We start from the raw sequence: 17,478 nt of genomic DNA, 5'->3' as shown, positions 1-17,478 counted from the left end.
TTTCAGTAAGATTTTACCTCTACAGGTGCGAAGAGCCTCAAGAACTATTGCTGCTCTAGCCAAATTCGGGCCAACGGACAGCATCATCTTGCGTGTTCATCGTCTTTGACGGGCGTGCTCTATCCGTTTCGTTGTTCCAAACCATTTCCATCTGCAGAGAGAAGAGCAATTCTTACTGAAAGTGACAACTCATTTGCGTGCCGTGACTGAGATGTGGCAGCTGGCCTTTTGTGGGTTCTTTCAGTTCATCAACCCATCGTGCTCTGATTAGTGTGTATACATACCTCGCCAATTATCACCGTATCACCCTCCTTAACTCCCTGTTTCATAAGAGCCCGGTTCACGCCACATGCCTCTAGGGCATGCTGAAACCTTTTCAAGGAATCCGAGTACCTTCATCAGGAAGAAGACGTTAGAAGATGTGAAGTGTAGTGGCACCAACAGTTAGCGCCGTGACAGAACTACTTACTGCCAGTTAGTCATCTGGACGAAACGCTGGATTCCAGCTCCGACAACATTCCATGTATTTGTACCCTTATCATGGAAAACCTCAAACTCATTCATGGGTGCACGTCTTTCCTTTTTTATTGCCTCAGACACGTGGTTCAGATTTTCTGTCCCGCTCCATCCTGCAGAAGTATGTAGTTTCAAGATGAAGAGCTCAAAAAACAAATGAAACACAGTGTAAAAACCAGCTTCAGGCTTGAGTAAGTCATTGTGGCTAGGCACAGCTGTAGCTAAACTGAGGATAAATAAGCACCTTCAGTTTCCTTCATCCTTTGCCTCTCTTTCTGCAGAAGCTTGTAAGCAGCATGAATGACGTCCTGTGTGCCCTGCCTGTTTATTGCACTAATGCAGAAAGGTTCAATGCCTTCAGACTGTAGCCTTTCTTTAAATGTATTCCATCTCTCAGATGCCTCTGGAAGGTCCATCTTATTGTACACCACCACATAGGGTTTGTCAACCAGAGACGGGCTAAATAACTCCAGTTCCAAGCGAACTGCCTCAAACTCATATTCTGGTTGTTGTGCAGAACCATCAACGACATGCACCTAATGCTCCAACAAGCCATAAACAATTATCAGCACAGTCATACCATGCCAAGATATATAATATTGTGACTGGTATTTTCATAACCATATGGAATTTGACTCATATATTAAGATTAGAGTAAAGAAGGGAAAAGTGAACATACCAATACAGAGCATCGCTCACTATGCCTTAGGAACTCATGACCCAAACCATAACCACGATGAGCGCCTTCCAGTAAGCCAGGAAGGTCAGCAACTACCATTGTAGCATCAAAATCTAATGAGACCACGCCAAGGTTCGGTAGCAATGTGGTAAAAGGATAATTGGCTATAGCTGGCTTGGCAGCACTAATAACGCTCAAGAGAGTGCTCTTCCCAGCATTTGGAGCACCTACAATCCCTACATCGGCGACTAACTTCAGCTCCAACTCTAGCCACCTGCCAAACACCAGCATCCCCAAAAAGTTGTATGTTAGTGAAACATAGAGCTGGATTATCTGCGGATAATTATTGTAGTCATTCAAGTAATTCAATTCAATGGATTCAGCTCTTTGTGAGGATCTTCATGCAACATAAATGACTTCTAAATATTATCAGTTGGAAATTTATAAGGACACGAAATTCCTCCAACATCTATTAATGTGAATCATAAAACAATCTAGGCAGCTGGGAAATTCCACAAATAAGGCGTACAATAGGGATAAAAACAAGATGCACATTAACTTATCTTTCCAATCACTCATAATGAGATAATCTAGAAAACAATACTCATGATGTCAAGTTTGTGGTTAACTTATGAATGCTCAATTGTCATGTGGCTAGAAACCGTAGAAACACGTGAAGAGACGGAGGTCAATCCATCAATTCCTCCATGGCTAGGATAAAACTGGGTTCCTGGACCATTGGACCACCATTAGCCTAACATCTGCAAATGAAAATGCAGATAGTATCCCCAGTTCCCCACATGTACCATATGGTGCATTGGTGATCATTATCTATGCCTGATGGTAATTTAAATTTTAACCTGCAGATAACACCATAATACTGAATGGCAGTTAGCTTGTGTATTCCTATGCTCTCCTCAAAGATCAGACTAGTAAATGCCATGGTAATTCATCCATACCAGGGGGCACATTTAGAATAGGTTCTTATAGTGAGGACAGTGAGAAATTCAGTGTTAATGTAGGAGACGATCAAGATTTTTTTTTCATAGCAGAGTGAACGTACATTTCTGGGCCTTTCTCCCCCTTCTCTGCGATCCTGGGCACCTTATTCGTCCCGGACTTGAACGCCGCATTGCCCCGGCCGCCGCGGCCACCGGGGAGCAGCAGCGCGCGCTGCCCGGGCTTCATCAGTTCAAGAAGCTCCACGCCTCCATCTGAGGTCCGCACCACCGTCCCCGGCGGCACCTTCACAACGACGTCCTCGCCCTTGGCCCCGGCCTGCTGCTGGCCCATGCCGTGCGCACCACGGCCGGCGCGGAAGTGCACGGACTTGCGGAACGGCAGCAGCGAGTTCATCTCCCCGTCCACCTGCACGTACACGTCGCCCCCGCGGCCTCCGTCGCCGCCTGACGGCCCCCCGTACGGCACGTACTTCTCGCGGCGGAACGCAACCACGCCGTTCCCGCCGTCCCCGGCCTTGGCGAATATCTTGGCGGTGTCGAAACACCGCATCACTGCCGGCACTCCCTTCTCCTTCACATCACCTTCCCCTTCCTCCGCGTTCTCAACCTCGTAGCCGTCTTCCTCAGAGTCCTCCTCCTCGTCGTAGTCTGCGTAGAACACTACAACCTCGTCACCGTCGTTGTCATCATTCTCGTCGCCATACTCTACCTCACCGATCTCCGCGCGTGGAACGGCATCAGCTTCTTCATGATGACTTTTGTCGAACGGGAACATCTCGAACTCCTCCTCCTCGTCGTCGCTGTCGACGCCGTAGTCCGGGTCGAACACCACGACGTCGTCGCCGTCGTCGAGCACTTCGGGAACAAGACCACGATCTCTCCTGCCGTTTTTGACCTCGAACACATCGAGGCTGGTGACTACGAGCTCCTCCCCCTCACCGTCGTCGCCAAGGCGTTCGACCGTTTGCCGCGTAAACCCGCGACCGCCAGTGCTCTTCCTGCCGGCCGCGCGGGCCTCGAACTGGCCAATGGTGAGCTCCACACCGTCCGACGAGTCCCGCAGAGGGATCCGCGCGACAGAGTTGGGCCTCCACCCAACATCGAACTCCTCGTTCTCCAGCCGTTGGACACTCCCGAGCGTGAGAGCGGGCGCCCCCGGGTTGGCCGGGGCGGTGGGGAAGCGGTCGAGCGTGACCTCGGTGGACTCTGGCGCATCGCGGAGTGGGAGCCGCGTGAACGTGGTGGCCGCGACGCCGCCGCCTATGACGGAAGAGGAGGAGGGAGGGCGAGGTGGGGGCGAGGACTTGAGCGGCCTGGCGGCGCTCCGCTTGCCTCGGCCGCTCTTATTGTTCCGGCGCGCCTCCGCGGAGAAGAGGCGGAAAGGGAATGCCGACGCGGCGACGGCGGGCGGCGCCATCGCTGGCTAGCTGTTGCTGCCGGCGTGTCTCTCTGTTGAGATCGCAGATTTTTTTCAGCGGACATCGGATAAGACCGTGTCCAGCAATGCAGAATGCCTCAAGACTCCCCAGTGACCAGAGACTTTCCAACTAAGCCTGTCTCGAGCAGCGTCCTCTAAATTCCACCTCTAAAAGAATATTCTCGGTCCTTTGTAGAACACTCTAAAAGATTATGTCCTTTATATATTCTCAATCTCCAGCAGCGTCCTCTAAATTCGGTCCCCTAAAACTACAGTGTTAACAGATTCCCCTTTTCCATTTTTTTCTGTTTTTTTATTTTCTTCACAATTCACGCTATACAAATGATGTGCAAAAAAGTGTATTTATTAATTTTTGAATTAATAAATTCAAATTATCAACATTAATTACCATTGGCTATTATGTTGTGTGTAATTGTTGTCGATAAAACGTCACATAGTATTTTATCGGTACGAAAATATGATTTCAAATTGACATGCTTCCACCGTAAGCCACAACACTTCTTCGACAAGCCATCGACTAGCTTCCTCTGCATGGCAAGCGGATGGCTTGTCTTCGAAGGCTACTTCTTTTATAAATAGCGAGTGAGGCTTGCATACTTCACTCAATCTTGCCTTTACAAACTCCACAACAATGAACCCCTACTTAGAATCGAATTTTCTTGTTAGGTTGATGGAAGAAATGGAACATGAAGAAGAAGAGTTGCAGTTGGCGAGGCACATGCTCATTAGGAGGCAGCGTGCACGCAACGAGCGTCGTCATGGTGGTTCCATTCCAGGGCGTGTTCGGATTCATCGTGATCACATGAGCGACGATGCAAGAATCCGAGTGGACTACTTTGGAGCGCAACCCGTGTACACGGATGCTCAATTTCGCAGGAGGTATTTCAAATGCCCACATTCATTTTGGCATGTACATAACTTCATGACCCCTATTATGACACATTAATTTTATGGTAGGTTCCATATGTGTCGCCATGTGTTTGAGCGCCTGGTTGATGTTGTGCAATATCTCTTGTTGCAGTAACCCTAGCCAATATCTCTTGGTTGATGAGGATGACAACCCTAAACCCTAAACTGATCATCACTTGGTCGATGAGGATGACCCAGTAACCCTAGCCAATATCTCTTGTTGCTTGGCTTCATAGTACTTGCGGAGAAGAGGGTTACATTTACTGAGATCCATGCTTAAGATCATGATCTCCTCTTCCTTGTCCTCCTTCAGTTTCTGCCTTTCCAGCCTTAATTTCTCTAGGTTCAACTTCTTCTTTTCTACGAGCAGTTTTTGCCTCTCGTTTTTGTTCATTGACTCCAACTTCTTTTCCTCAGTTGTAACAACTGTTTTGTACATAGAAAGGCGCTCCAAAGAAAGATCTCCCATCTGTGTCATGAACTCCGAATCTGATGAAGATGTGTCCACAGATTTAGTTCGCTTTGCATTTTCCTTCGAAGAATCTCGACCCAGCGGCCTCTTGGATGTGAAGCTAGTTGGTACAGATTCTTCTGCATCCACATCGACAGTGTTAGATTGGGTGGGATTAGCGTTGCCATGCTGATTTTGTTGACCCATGTGGTTGTCCATCCATTTTGGTTGGTCCTTAAGTATGGCCCAACAATGTAAAAAGTGGAAAGGCTTCTTCTCAATAGCTGCAAACCTAGAGGCTGCAAGTGAAGTCTGGGAGATAAAAGCTGGTTAGAGCAGGAACATATTTACAAATACCTACAATACTTATGTAATGTTTCATAGTAAAGATGTACCTTGTCTGCGTCAGTGAGTCCACTAGGATTCTGTCGGAGGACTGTCATCATGTAACCAACAAAAGTGGAACACTATGTTTTGATAGTATCCCATCTACTCATCAAAGATTTTGTCAACCTTTCGGGCAATGTTCCTCGTCTTGAGTTGTAGGCTTCAGTAATTCGACTCCAAAATCCTTGACGCTTCTGCCCTGTGTTAATAATGGGATCACAACTAACAGCAAGCCAAGCATGGCAAACCCTAGTGTCCTCATCAGCAGTGAAGTTTGCTAGCTTTGTTCTTTGATTAGGATTTTTAGGTACAGCTGGTGTCCTTGATCCCTCGGCATGGGCATCCACTGGAATTTCATAATGTTGAGTTCCCATAGGCTGCTCCTCAATCTGGCTAAGGAAGCTACCATATTGAGACATCACCTGGTTCCAATCACTTCCCATTCTATGCAACAGAAGCAGAACAAACATCACATAAATGAACAGAACAATTGCTAATGAATTAACGCAAACAAACTAAAACATAACTGAATAATAATTGTACTAGCTGAAAGGGTTTGAGTTTACAACGACCAGAACACTCAAAACCCACAAAAGCATGATAATACAAACCCTGGCACCATTTCAAGTTTTCGTCATACAGACGTGGGTACCGTACATACTAAATTACTTGTACTAAAGTGAAACCTAGAGACTAGTAGGGATATGTGTCGTCGGTTGAGTAGTCACGACCATCGTCGTAGCCGACAAGTTCGTCATAGTTAATTGGTGACTCTTCGTCTATCAAAAGCTCGTCTTCTGAAGCATCTTCTATCAGAAGGTCCTCTATTGGTTCCTCTTCTCGTTGATTTTCGTTTAATTCACAGTTAGGCATATTTTCTACCTCCCACTGGGTTTGCACTGCTACGTCTTCAAGATCCTTGGCGAGGTCGTCAATCTCAACTAATGCTCGGTTCATTTAATCCACCAAAGGTGAGTTGAAAGGCTGGAAGGCTGATTTGACGACATCAACGATGTCACAACTACGCTTTTGAACAACTCTAAGCAAAGTAGCCAGAGCTTTACGGAGCTTTTCGTTCTCCGATTCCATGGCTACATGAAACACAGTCTTCTATTAGTTAACACCGCCTACAAATTAACTATCTTAAAGAAACTTGTGCATATACCCTATGACTACACAGTTTTGATGAACCCTAAACCATGAATGTACATTCCAACTCGCAGTACAATAAACACAACACAAATCAGGGAGAACAGAGTGTGGACACATCAAATTTCTATGTATTTGTGTGCACACAATTATCTTAAATGTCCAGCTGTTTTCAAATACAATTTATAGACCGTGTTGACATAAAAAGGGCTCATGATCTGGGAGACCGGACAAAACAATTAGGTTTTCATGGATCAAGTTCATGTTCATGACAAGGAATGCTCCAGATCTAGGAGAACATACCCCGCAAACCCTAAATGGCTTGGCCCAAATCCAGTATAATAAAGACATCACAATACAAATTACGGTCATCAATCGGTAGTATACGCAATGGATTTGTGTAGATCTGAGAGCACCTAGAGGGGGGTGAATAGGTGATCCTGTAAAAACTTGAAACTTATAGCCACAAACTTGATTAAGGGTTAGCACAATGAAATCAAGTGACCAAGGAGAGCTCTTGTGAACCACAATTGACACAGTGAAAACAAGCACAAGAGACACAAGGATTTATCCCGTGGTTCGGCCAAGTACAATACTTGCCTAGTCCATGTTGTGGCGTCCCAATGGACGAGAGTTGCACTCAACTCCTTTCAAGTGATCCAATGATCAACTTGAATACCACGGTGTTCTTCTTTCTTTACTCTTTTCCCGTTTGCGAGGAATCTCCACAACTTGGAGCCTCTCGCCCTTACAATGAGATGATCACAAAGAAGCACAGATGTAAGAGTGGGAAGAGCAACACACACAAGCCTCAAAGCATGAGCACAAACACGCACACAAGTCACAACTTGAGCTCTAAGATCACACACGAAGTTCTCAACTCAAGAGGAGCTCAAATTGCTATCACAACGAATCAAATGCGCTAGAGAGATGTCTTGGTGCTAAGAGATGATCAAAGAATGCTTGGTGTGCTCCTTCATGCGCCTAGGGGTCCCTTTTATAGCCCCAAGGCAGCTAGGAGCCGTTGAGAGCAATCCAGGAAGGCAAATCTTGCCTTCTGTCGACTGGTGCACCGGACAGTCCGGTGCACCACCGGACACTGTCCGGTGCACCACCGGACACTGTCCGGTGCAGATTTCTTTCCTATTCTGGCGCAGCCGACCGTTGAAGATTTGGAGCCGTTGGTGCACCAGACACTGTCCGGTGCACACCGGACAGTCCGGTGCCCCCTTCAGACCGTTGGCCCGGCCACGCGTCACGCGCGGATTGCGCGGCCGACCGTTGGCTCTGCCGACCGTTGGCTCACCGGACAGTCCGGTGCACCACTGGACAGTCCGGTGATTTTTAGCCGTACGCCGCCGTCAAGTTCCCGAGAGCGGCCAGTTGACCAGCGCCAGCCTGGCGCACCGGACACTGTCCGGTGCACCCAGACTGAGCAGAGTCTTGGCTGCTCGAGCCAAGTCTTTTCCATTTGTTTTTTCCTCTGATTCTAGCACTTAGACAAATATGTTAGTATACAAAAACCAATGTACTAAGTCTAGAATCATACCTTTGTATTGATTTTCACTTTGTCCACCATTTGTCATAGTTTAACACATAACCATTTGTGTTGGACACTTAATCACCAAAATACTTAGAAATGGCCCAAGGGCACATTTCCCTTTCAATCTCCCCCTTTTTGGTGATTTATGCCAACACAACAAAAAGCAACATATAGAAGTGCAACATCAATGCAAATTAGAACAAGAATTTGTTTTGATTCACATTTGGCATATTTGGATCATTCTTTGCCACCACTTGGTTTGTTTTTGCAAATCAAACTCAATTTCCTATCTCTAAGTCAAATTCACTTGTTGAGGCATAGAGAAAGGTATTCCAAGAGAAATTGATCAAAGATTCAAAAACTTCCCCTTTTTCCCATAATCAAACATTCTCCCTGTCGGGGACCATAATTAGGGGTACCCTCAAGACGCCTAATTCTCAGCTGGTAACCCACATCAGCATAAAGCTGCAGAGGCCTGATGGGTGCGATTAAGTCAGGGATCAGTCCATACGAGCGACTCGATCACGCCTCGCCCGAGCCTAGCCTCGGGCAAGGGCAGCCGACCCCGAGGGGTTTCCGTCTCGCCCGAGGCCCCCCTTTAACGGCGGACACATCTCCGGCTCGCCCGAGGCCTTGCCTTCGCTAAGAAGCAACCCTGACTAAATCGTCGCGCCGACCGACCGAGTCGCAGGACATTTAACGCAAAGGTAGCCTGACACCTTTATCCTGACGCGCGCCCCCCGGCAGAGCCGAAGTGACCGCCGTCACTTTGCCGCTCCACTGACCGGTCTGACAGAAGGACAGCGCCGCCTGCGCCACTCCGACTGCAGTGCCACTTGACAGAGTGAGACTGACAGGCAGTCAGGCCTTGCCAAAGGCGCCATAGGAAACTCCGCTCCGCCCGACCCAGGGCTCGGACTCGGGCTAAGCCCCGGAAGACGGCGAACTCCGCTCCGCCCGGCCCAGGGCTCGGACTCGGGCTAAGCCCCGGAAGACGGCGAACTCCGCTCCGCCCGACCCAGGGCTCGGACTCGGGCCAAGCCCCGGAAGACGGCGAACTCCGCTCCGCCCGACCCAGGGCTCGGACTCGGGCTAGGCCCTCAAAGACGGCGAACTCCGCTCCGCCCGACCCAGGGCTCGGACTCGGGCTAAGCCCCGGAAGACGGCGAACTCCGCTCCGCCCAACCCAGGGCTCGGACTCGGGCCAAGCCCCGGAAGACGGCGAACTCCGCTCCGCCCGACCCAGGGCTCGGACTCGGGCTAGGCCCTCGAAGACGGCGAACTCCGCTTCGCCCGACCCAGGGCTCGGACTCAGGCTCAGCCCCAGAAGACGACGAACTCCGCTTCGCCCGACCCCAGGGTTCGGACTCCGCCCTGGCCTCCGCCGAACGACCTCTGCCTCGCCCGACCCAGGAGCTCGGGCTCGGCCTCGGCCATGGAAGACAGACTCGACCTCGGCTTCGGAGGAGCCTCCACGTCGCCCGACCTAGGGCACAGGCCCGCCACGTCAACAGGAAGCGCCATCATCACCCTACCCTGAGCCGACTCGGGCCGCAGAGAACAAGACCGGTGTCCCATCTGGCTAGCTCCGCCAGATAGGCAATGATGGCGCCCCGCTAGCCCTGTGACGACGGCGGCTCTCAGCTCCTTTACGGAAGCAGGGGGACGTCAGCAAGGACCCAACCGCTCCGACAGCTGTCCCTCCGCCAGGCTCCGTTGCTCCGTTGCCAAGATCTCTCCGGCTGCCACATCGGCATGTACTTAGGGCGCTAGCTCTCCCCCGCTAGACACGTAGCACTCTGCTACACCCCCATTGTACACCTGGATCCTCTCCTTACGCCTATAAAAGGAAGGACCAGGGCCTTCTTAGAGAAGGTTGGCCGCGTGGGGACGAGGACGGGTAAGGCGCTCTCTTGGGGCCGCTCGCTTCCCTCACCCGCGTGGACGCTTGTAACCCCCTACTGCAAGCGCACCCGACCTGGGCGCGGGACGAACACGAAGGCCGCGGGATTTCCACCTCTCTCACGCCCGTCTTCGGCCACCTCGCTTCCCCCCTTCGCGCTCGCCCACGCGCTCGACCCATCTGGGCTGGGGCACGCGGCACACTCACTCGTCGGCTTAGGGACCCCCCGGTCTCGAGACGCCGACAGTTGGCGCGCCAGGTAGGGGCCTGCTGCGTGTTGACGAGCAGTTTCCCATCAAGCTCCAGATGGGCAGTCTCCAACAACCTCTCCAACCCGGGACAGTGCTCCGTTTCGGGAGTCTTGAGTTCATGTCCCTCGACGGCAGCTACGACATGATACTCCTTCCACCGCCGCGCGACGACGACAATGGCGGCCGACAACCCGCCCGCCGGCGGCGGAATCGACGACGTCTTCCCCGCGTGGTGGGAGAACAACATTCGAGCTCGCCCCGTCCTCTCCCCCGCCATCGGAGGAGGAGGCGGGGCAACCAAGGCCGAGCGGGAGGCCGCGCTTTGTCGGCTGTCGAGCGAATCGACGTCCCTAGCGCCCTAACGGGGGGCGCGTCGGGCGTCGACCTCGCGTTTGAGACGAAGGCGAGCGCCGTCCCCCCGCGACACGCCAACCCCGAGCAAGTGGACGACGCCAGCGCGCTCGCGGAGGGCCTGCAGGACGTCGCCCTCGTACCTAAGACGACGGCGCGATCAGCCCCCGACGTGACTATGTCGCTCCTCGTCGACCAAAAGGTACTGACTGATTCCCATCCTACGTCATTTCGACTCGGCCTCAACCCGCCTAGCGACCTCGCTTTGGCGGGCGCTCTCGTTGAGGCGAGTGCAACCCCTCTGGGGTTTCGTATGCGGTCGCCTTGGGACCGATTGACGGACGTCTCGACCTACGGGCCCTCTGGGTCCGAGGAAGATGACGATCCCAGCATCTGTTGGGATTTCTCTGGATTTGGCAACCCCAGTGCCATGCGGGACTTTATGACCGCATGTGACTACTGCCTCTCCGACTGTTTCGACGGTAGCCGCAGCCTTAACGACGAGGACTGCGGCCCAAGCCGCGAATGCTTCCACGTCGAGCTAGGGGATCCCTCCGAAGGCAACCATCTCGGCATGCCGGAGGACGGTGATCTCCCTAGGCCGGTGCCTCGCGCCGACATCCCGCGGGAGCTAGCTGTGGTCCCCGTTCCGGCGGGGGGTCACGACCCACAGCTCGAGCAAGTCCGCGGGGCGCAGGCCAGGCTCGACGAGGGAGCAAGAGCGCTCGAGTCGATCCGCCGGGACGTCGGGCAGGTATGGGCGGGCCAACCCCCGGCCGGAGAAATACGTCACCTGCCCCAGGGTTTCCAGCACCGCGTCACCAGCGACGTCAGGGTCAGGCCGCCACCCGCATCCAGCGGGGTCGGACAGAACCTGGCAGCCGCAGCGATGCTCCTCCGCGCGATGCCGGAGCCATCAACCACCGAGGGTCGGCGAATCCAGGGAGAGCTCAAGAATCTTCTGGAAGGCGCTGCGGCCCGGCGGGCCGAGAGCTCTGCCTCCCGAAGGCAGGGATACCCTTCGGAACCTCATGCCGCGACTTCCCGATTCATGCGGGAAGCCTCGGTCTACACCGGGCGCATGCGCAACACCGCGCCTGCGGCCCCGGGCCACCTCGGCAACGAGCACCATCGTCGCGACCGTCAGGCCCACCTCGACGAAAGGGTGCGCCGAGGCTACCACCCCAGGCGTGGGGGACGCTACGACAGCGGGGAGGATCGGAGTCCCTCGCCTGAACCACCCGGTCCGCAGGCCTTCAGTCGGGCCATCCGACGGGCGCCGTTCCCGGCCCGATTCCGACCCCCGACTACTATCACAAAGTACTCGGGGGAAACGAGACCAGAACTGTGGCTCGCAGACTACCGCCTGGCCTGCCAACTGGGTGGAACGGACAACGACAACCTCATCATCCGCAACCTCCCCCTGTTCCTCTCCGATACTGCTCGTGCCTGGTTGGAGCACCTGCCTCCGGGGCAGATCTCCAACTGGGATGATTTGGTCCAAGCCTTCGCCGGCAATTTCCAGGGCACGTACGTGCGCCCCGGGAATTCCTGGGACCTCCGAAGCTGCCGGCAACAGCCGGGAGAGTCTCTTCGGAACTACATCCGGCGATTCTCGAAGCAGCGCACCGAGCTGCCCAACATCACCGACTCAGATGTCATTGGCGCGTTCCTTGCCGGCACCACCTGCCGCGACCTGGTGAGCAAGTTGGGTCGCAAGACCCCCACCAGGGCGAGCGAGCTGATGGACATCGCCACCAAGTTCGCCTCTGGCCAGGAGGCGGTCGAGGCTATCTTCCGAAGGGACAAGCAGCCCCAGGGCCGCCCGTCGGAAGATGCTCCTGAGGCGTCTACTCCGCGCGGCGCCAAGAAGAAAGGCAAGAAGAAGTCGCAAGCGAAACGCGACGCCACCGACGCGGACCTTGTCGCCGCCGCCGAGTACAAGAACCCTCGGAAGCCCCCCGGAGGTGCTAACCTCTTCGACAAGATGCTCAAGGAGCCGTGCCCCTACCATCAGGGGGCCGTCAAGCACACCCTCGAGGAGTGCGTCATGCTTCGGCGCCACTTCCACAAGGCCGGGCCACCCGCAGAGGGTGGCAGGGCCCGCAACGACGACAAAAAGGAAGATCACCAAGCAGGAGAGTTCCCCGAGGTCCGCGACTGCTTCATGATCTACGGAGGGCATGCAGCGAATGCCTCGGCTCGGCATCGCAAGCAAGAGCGCCGGGAGGTCTGCTCGGTGAAGGTGGCGGCGCCAGTCTACCTAGACTGGTCCGACAAGCCCATCACCTTCGACCAAGCTGACCACCCCGACCACGTGCCGAGCCCGGGGAAATACCCGCTCGTCGTCGACCCCATCGTCGGCGACGTCAGGCTCACCAAGGTCCTGATGGATGGGGGCAGCTGCCTCAACATCATCTACGCCGAGACCCTCAGGCTCCTGCGCGTCGATCTGTCCTTCGTCCGAGCAGGCGCTGCGCCCTTCCACGGGATCATTCCTGGGAAGCGCGTCCAGCCCCTCGGACGGCTCGACCTTCCTGTCTGCTTCGAAACGCCCTCCAACTTCCGAAGGGAGATTTTGACATTCGAGGTGGTCGGGTTCCGAGGAACCTACCACGCGGTATTGGGGAGGCCATGCTACGCGAAGTTCATGGCCGTCCCCAACTACACCTACCTGAAGCTCAAGATGCCAGGCCCCAACGGGGTCATCACCGTCGGCCCCACGTACAAACACGCGCTCAAATGCGACGTGGAGTGCGTGGAGTACGCCGAGGCCCTCATCGCCGACCTGGAGAACCTCTCCAAAGAGGTGCCAGACGTGAAGCGACACGCCGGCAACTTCGAGCCAGCGGAGACGGTTAAGGCCGTCCCTCTCGACCCCAATGGCGACACCTCCAAGCAGATCCGGATCGGTTCCGGACTCGACCCCAAATAGGAAGCAGTGCTCGTCGACTTTCTCCGCGCAAACGCCGACGTCTTTGCGTGGAGTCCCTCGGACATGCCCGGCATACCGAGGGATGTCGCCGAGCACTCGCTGGATATTCGGGCCGGAGCCCGACCCGTCAGGCAGCCTCTGCGCCGATTCGACGAGGAGAAGCGCAGAGTGATAGGCGAGGAGATCCACAAGCTAATGGCAGCAGGGTTCATCAAAGAGGTATTCCATCCCGAATGGCTTGCCAACCCTGTGCTTGTGAGAAAGAAAGGGGGGAAATGGCAGATGTGTGTAGACTACACTGGTCTCAACAAAGCATGTCCGAAGGTTCCCTACCCTCTACCTCGCATCGATCAAATCGTGGATTCCACTGCTGGGTGCGAAACCCTGTCCTTCCTCGATGCCTACTCAGGGTATCACCAAATCCGGATGAAAGAGTCCGACCAGCTCGCGACTTCTTTCATCACGCCCTTCGGCATGTACTGCTATGTCACCATGCCGTTCGGTTTGAGGAATGCAGGCGCGACGTACCAGCGGTGCATGAACCATGTGTTCGGCGAACACATCGGTCGCATAGTCGAGGCCTACGCCGAAGACATCGTAGTCAAGACAAGGAAGGCTTCCAACCTCCTCTCCGACCTTGAAGTGACATTCCAATGTCTCAAAGCGAAAGGCGTCAAGCTCAATCCCGAGAAGTGTGTCTTCGGGGTGCCCCGGGGCATGCTCTTGGGGTTCATCGTCTCCGAGCGAGGCATCGAAGCCAACCCGGAGAAGATCGCAGCCATCACCAGCATGGGGCCCATCAAGGACTTAAAAGGCGTATAGAGGGTCATGGGATGTCTCGCGGCCCTGAGCCGCTTCATCTCACGCCTCGGCGAAAGAGGTCTGCCTCTGTACCGCCTGTTAAGGAAGCCGAGTGTTTCGCTTGGACCCCTGAGGCCGAGGAAGCTCTCGGGAACCTGAAGGCGCTTCTTACAAAGGCGCCTATCTTGGTACCCCCAGCTGATGGAGAAGCCCTCTTGGTCTACGTCGCCGCGACCACTCAGGTGGTTAGCGCCGCGATTGTGGTCGAGAGGCAAGAAGAGGGGCATGCATTGCCCGTTCAGAGGCCAGTTTACTTCGTCAGCGAGGTACTGTCCGAAACCAAGATCCGCTACCCACAAGTTCAGAAGCTGCTGTATGCTGTGATCCTGACAAGGCGAAAGTTGCGACATTACTTCAAGTCTCATTCGGTAACTGTGGTGTCATCCTTCCCCCTGGGGGAGATCATCCAGTGCCGAGAGGCCTCGGGCAGGATCGCAAAGTGGGCGGTGGAAATCATGGGCGAGACAATCTCGTTCGCCCCTCGGAAGGCCATCAAGTCCCAGGTATTGGCGGACTTCGTAGCCGAATGGGTCGACACCCAGCTGCCGACGACTCCGATCCAACCGGAGCTCTGGACCATGTTTTTCGACAGGTCGCTGATGAAGACGGGAGCCGGCGCGGGCCTGCTCTTCGTCTCACCCCTCGGAAAACACCTACGCTATGTTCTACGCCTCCATTTCCCGGCGTCCAACAATGTGGCTGAGTACGAAGCTCTGATCAACGGATTGCGAATCGCCATCGAGCTAGGGGTCCGACGCCTCGACGCTCGCGGCGACTCGCAGCTCGTCATCGACCAAGTCATGAAGAACTCCCACTGCCACGACCCGAAGATGGAGGCCTACTGCGATGAGGTTCGGCGCCTGGAAGACAAGTTCTACGGGCTCGAGCTTAACCACATCGCTCGGCGCTACAACGAGACTGCGGACGAGCTGGCAAAAATAGCCTCGGGGCGAACGACGGTTCCCCCGGACGTCTTCTCCCGGGATCTGCACCAACCCTCCGTCAAGATCAACGACACGCCTGAGCCCGAGGCACCCTCGGTCCAGCCCGAGGTACCCTCGGTCCAGCCCGAGGCGTCCTCAGTTCAGCCCGAGGTACCCTCGGCCCTCGAGGGCGAGGCGCTGCGCATCGAGGAGGAGCGGAGCGGGGCCACGCCTGATCGAGATTGGCAGACCCCGTACCTGCAATATCTCCGCCAAGGAGAGCTACCCCTCGACCAAGCCGAGGCTCGGCGGGTAGCGCGACGCGCCAAGTCGTTCGCCTTGCTGGGCGATGAGAAGGAGCTCTACCACCGCAGCCCCTCGGGCATCCTCCAGCGATGCATCTCCATCGCCGAAGGTCAGGAACTCCTGCAAGAAATACACTCGGGGCTTGCGGCCATCATGCAGCGCCTCGAGCCCTCGTCGGGAATGCTTTCCGGCAAGGCTTCTACTGGCCGACGGCGGTGGCTGACGCCACTAGAATTGTCCGCACCTGCGAAGGGTGTCAATTCTATGCGAAGCAGACCCACCTGCCCGCTCAGGCTCTGCAGACGATACCCATCACCTGGCCCTTTGCTGTGTGGGGTCTGGACCTCGTCGGCCCTTTGCAGAAGGCGCCCGGGGGCTACACGCACCTGCTGGTCGCCATCGACAAATTCTCCAAGTGGATCGTGGTCTGACCCCTGAACAACATCAGGTCCGAGCAGGCGGTGGCGTTCTTCATCAACATCATCCATCGCTTCGGGGTCCCAAACTCCATCATCACCGACAACGGCACCCAGTTCACCGGCATAAAATTCTTGGATTTTTGCGAGGATCACCACATCCGGGTGGACTGGGCCGCCGTGGCTCATCCCATGTCGAATGGGCAAGTAGAGCGTGCCAACGGCATGATTCTACAAGGGCTCAAGCCTCGGATTTACAACGACCTCAACAAGTTCGGCAAGCGATGGATGAAGGAACTCCCCTCGGTGGTCTGGAGCCTGAGGACAACGCCGAGCCGAGCCACGGGTTTCACGCCGTTCTTCCTGGTCTACGGGGCCGAGGCCGTCTTGCCCACTGACCTGGAATACGGCTCCCCGAGGACGAGGGCCTACGACGATCAAAGCAACCAAGCTAGCCGAGAAGACTCGCTGGACCAGCTGGAAGAGGCTCGGGACAGGGCCTTACTACACTCGGCGCGTTATCAGCAATCCCTACGACGCTACCACGCCCGAGGGGTCCGACCTTGGGACCTCCAGGTGGGCGACCTGGTACTTTGGCTGCGGCAAGACACCCGAGGGAGGCACAAGCTCACGCCCCCCTGGGAGGGGCCATTCGTCATTGCCAAAGTTCTGAAGCCCGGGACGTACAAGCTGGCCAACAGTCAAGGCGAGGTCTACGGCAACGCTTGGAACATCCAACAGCTACATCGCTTCTACCCTTAAGATGTTTCCAAGTTGTTCATATACCTCGCACCCACGCAAAGTTTAGTCAACAAGGAAGGGTCGGCCTTGCCTCGGCAAAGCCCGACCCTCCCTCGGGGGCTAGAAGGGGGAAACCCCCTCTGCGTCAAAATTTTCCTCGAAAAAAGATCTCTTTTACCAGAATATCTTTCGTGCTTTTTGACTACTTCGAAAAGTGGGTCCTGGAAACGACGGAGTACACGTAAGCAGCCAAGGCTGACCGAGCCGAGGGACTCCTACGCCTCCGGGATACGGATACCTCACTCATCACCTTCTGCGATAAGTGAGAGCACCTAGAGGGGGGGTGAATAGGTGATCCTGTGAAAACTTAAACTTATAGCCACAAAAACTTGTTAAGTGTTAGCTCAATAATTGCCAAGTGGCTAGAGAGGAGTCACAACAAAACACAATACCACAAGAGATCAAACACAGAGATGACACAGTGGTTTATCCCGTGGTTCGGCCAAGACCAACGCTTGCCTACTCCACGTTGTGGCATCCCAACGGACGAGGGTTGCAATCAACCCCTCTCAAGTGGTCCAAAGACCAACTTGAATACCACGGTGTTTTGCTTTGCCTTTCAATATCCCGTTTGCGAGGAATCTCCACAACTTGGAGCCTCTCGCCCTTACACTTAAGATTCACAAACCCTTACACTTAAGATTCACAAAGAAATACGGAGTAAGGAAGAAACTAGCAACGCACACAAGACTCAAAA

General features: G+C 54.5%; 1 protein-coding gene across 1 annotated transcript; it reads right to left on the bottom strand.

Moving 5' to 3' along the window:
• Window positions 1-1,140: 1,140 nt before the first annotated feature.
• On the bottom strand, window positions 1,141-3,642 carry LOC100382114 (uncharacterized). The gene is made up of 2 exons (NM_001174875.1): window positions 2,259-3,642; window positions 1,141-1,469 (listed from the first exon to the last, which is right to left on the bottom strand). The coding sequence occupies exons 1-2, from the start codon at window positions 3,572-3,574 to the stop codon at window positions 1,166-1,168; spliced, it is 1,620 nt and encodes a 539-aa protein (NP_001168346.1). The 5' UTR covers window positions 3,575-3,642; the 3' UTR covers window positions 1,141-1,165.
• Window positions 3,643-17,478: the final 13,836 nt, after the last annotated feature.

The sequence above is a fragment of the Zea mays genome, chromosome 2 (genome assembly GCF_902167145.1).
Source record: "Zea mays cultivar B73 chromosome 2, Zm-B73-REFERENCE-NAM-5.0, whole genome shotgun sequence".
In the NCBI taxonomy this organism is placed as follows: Eukaryota; Viridiplantae; Streptophyta; class Magnoliopsida; order Poales; family Poaceae; genus Zea; species Zea mays.
Note: the sequence above shows the minus strand (reverse complement) of the source record. Positions and strands in the feature narration are given on the sequence as shown.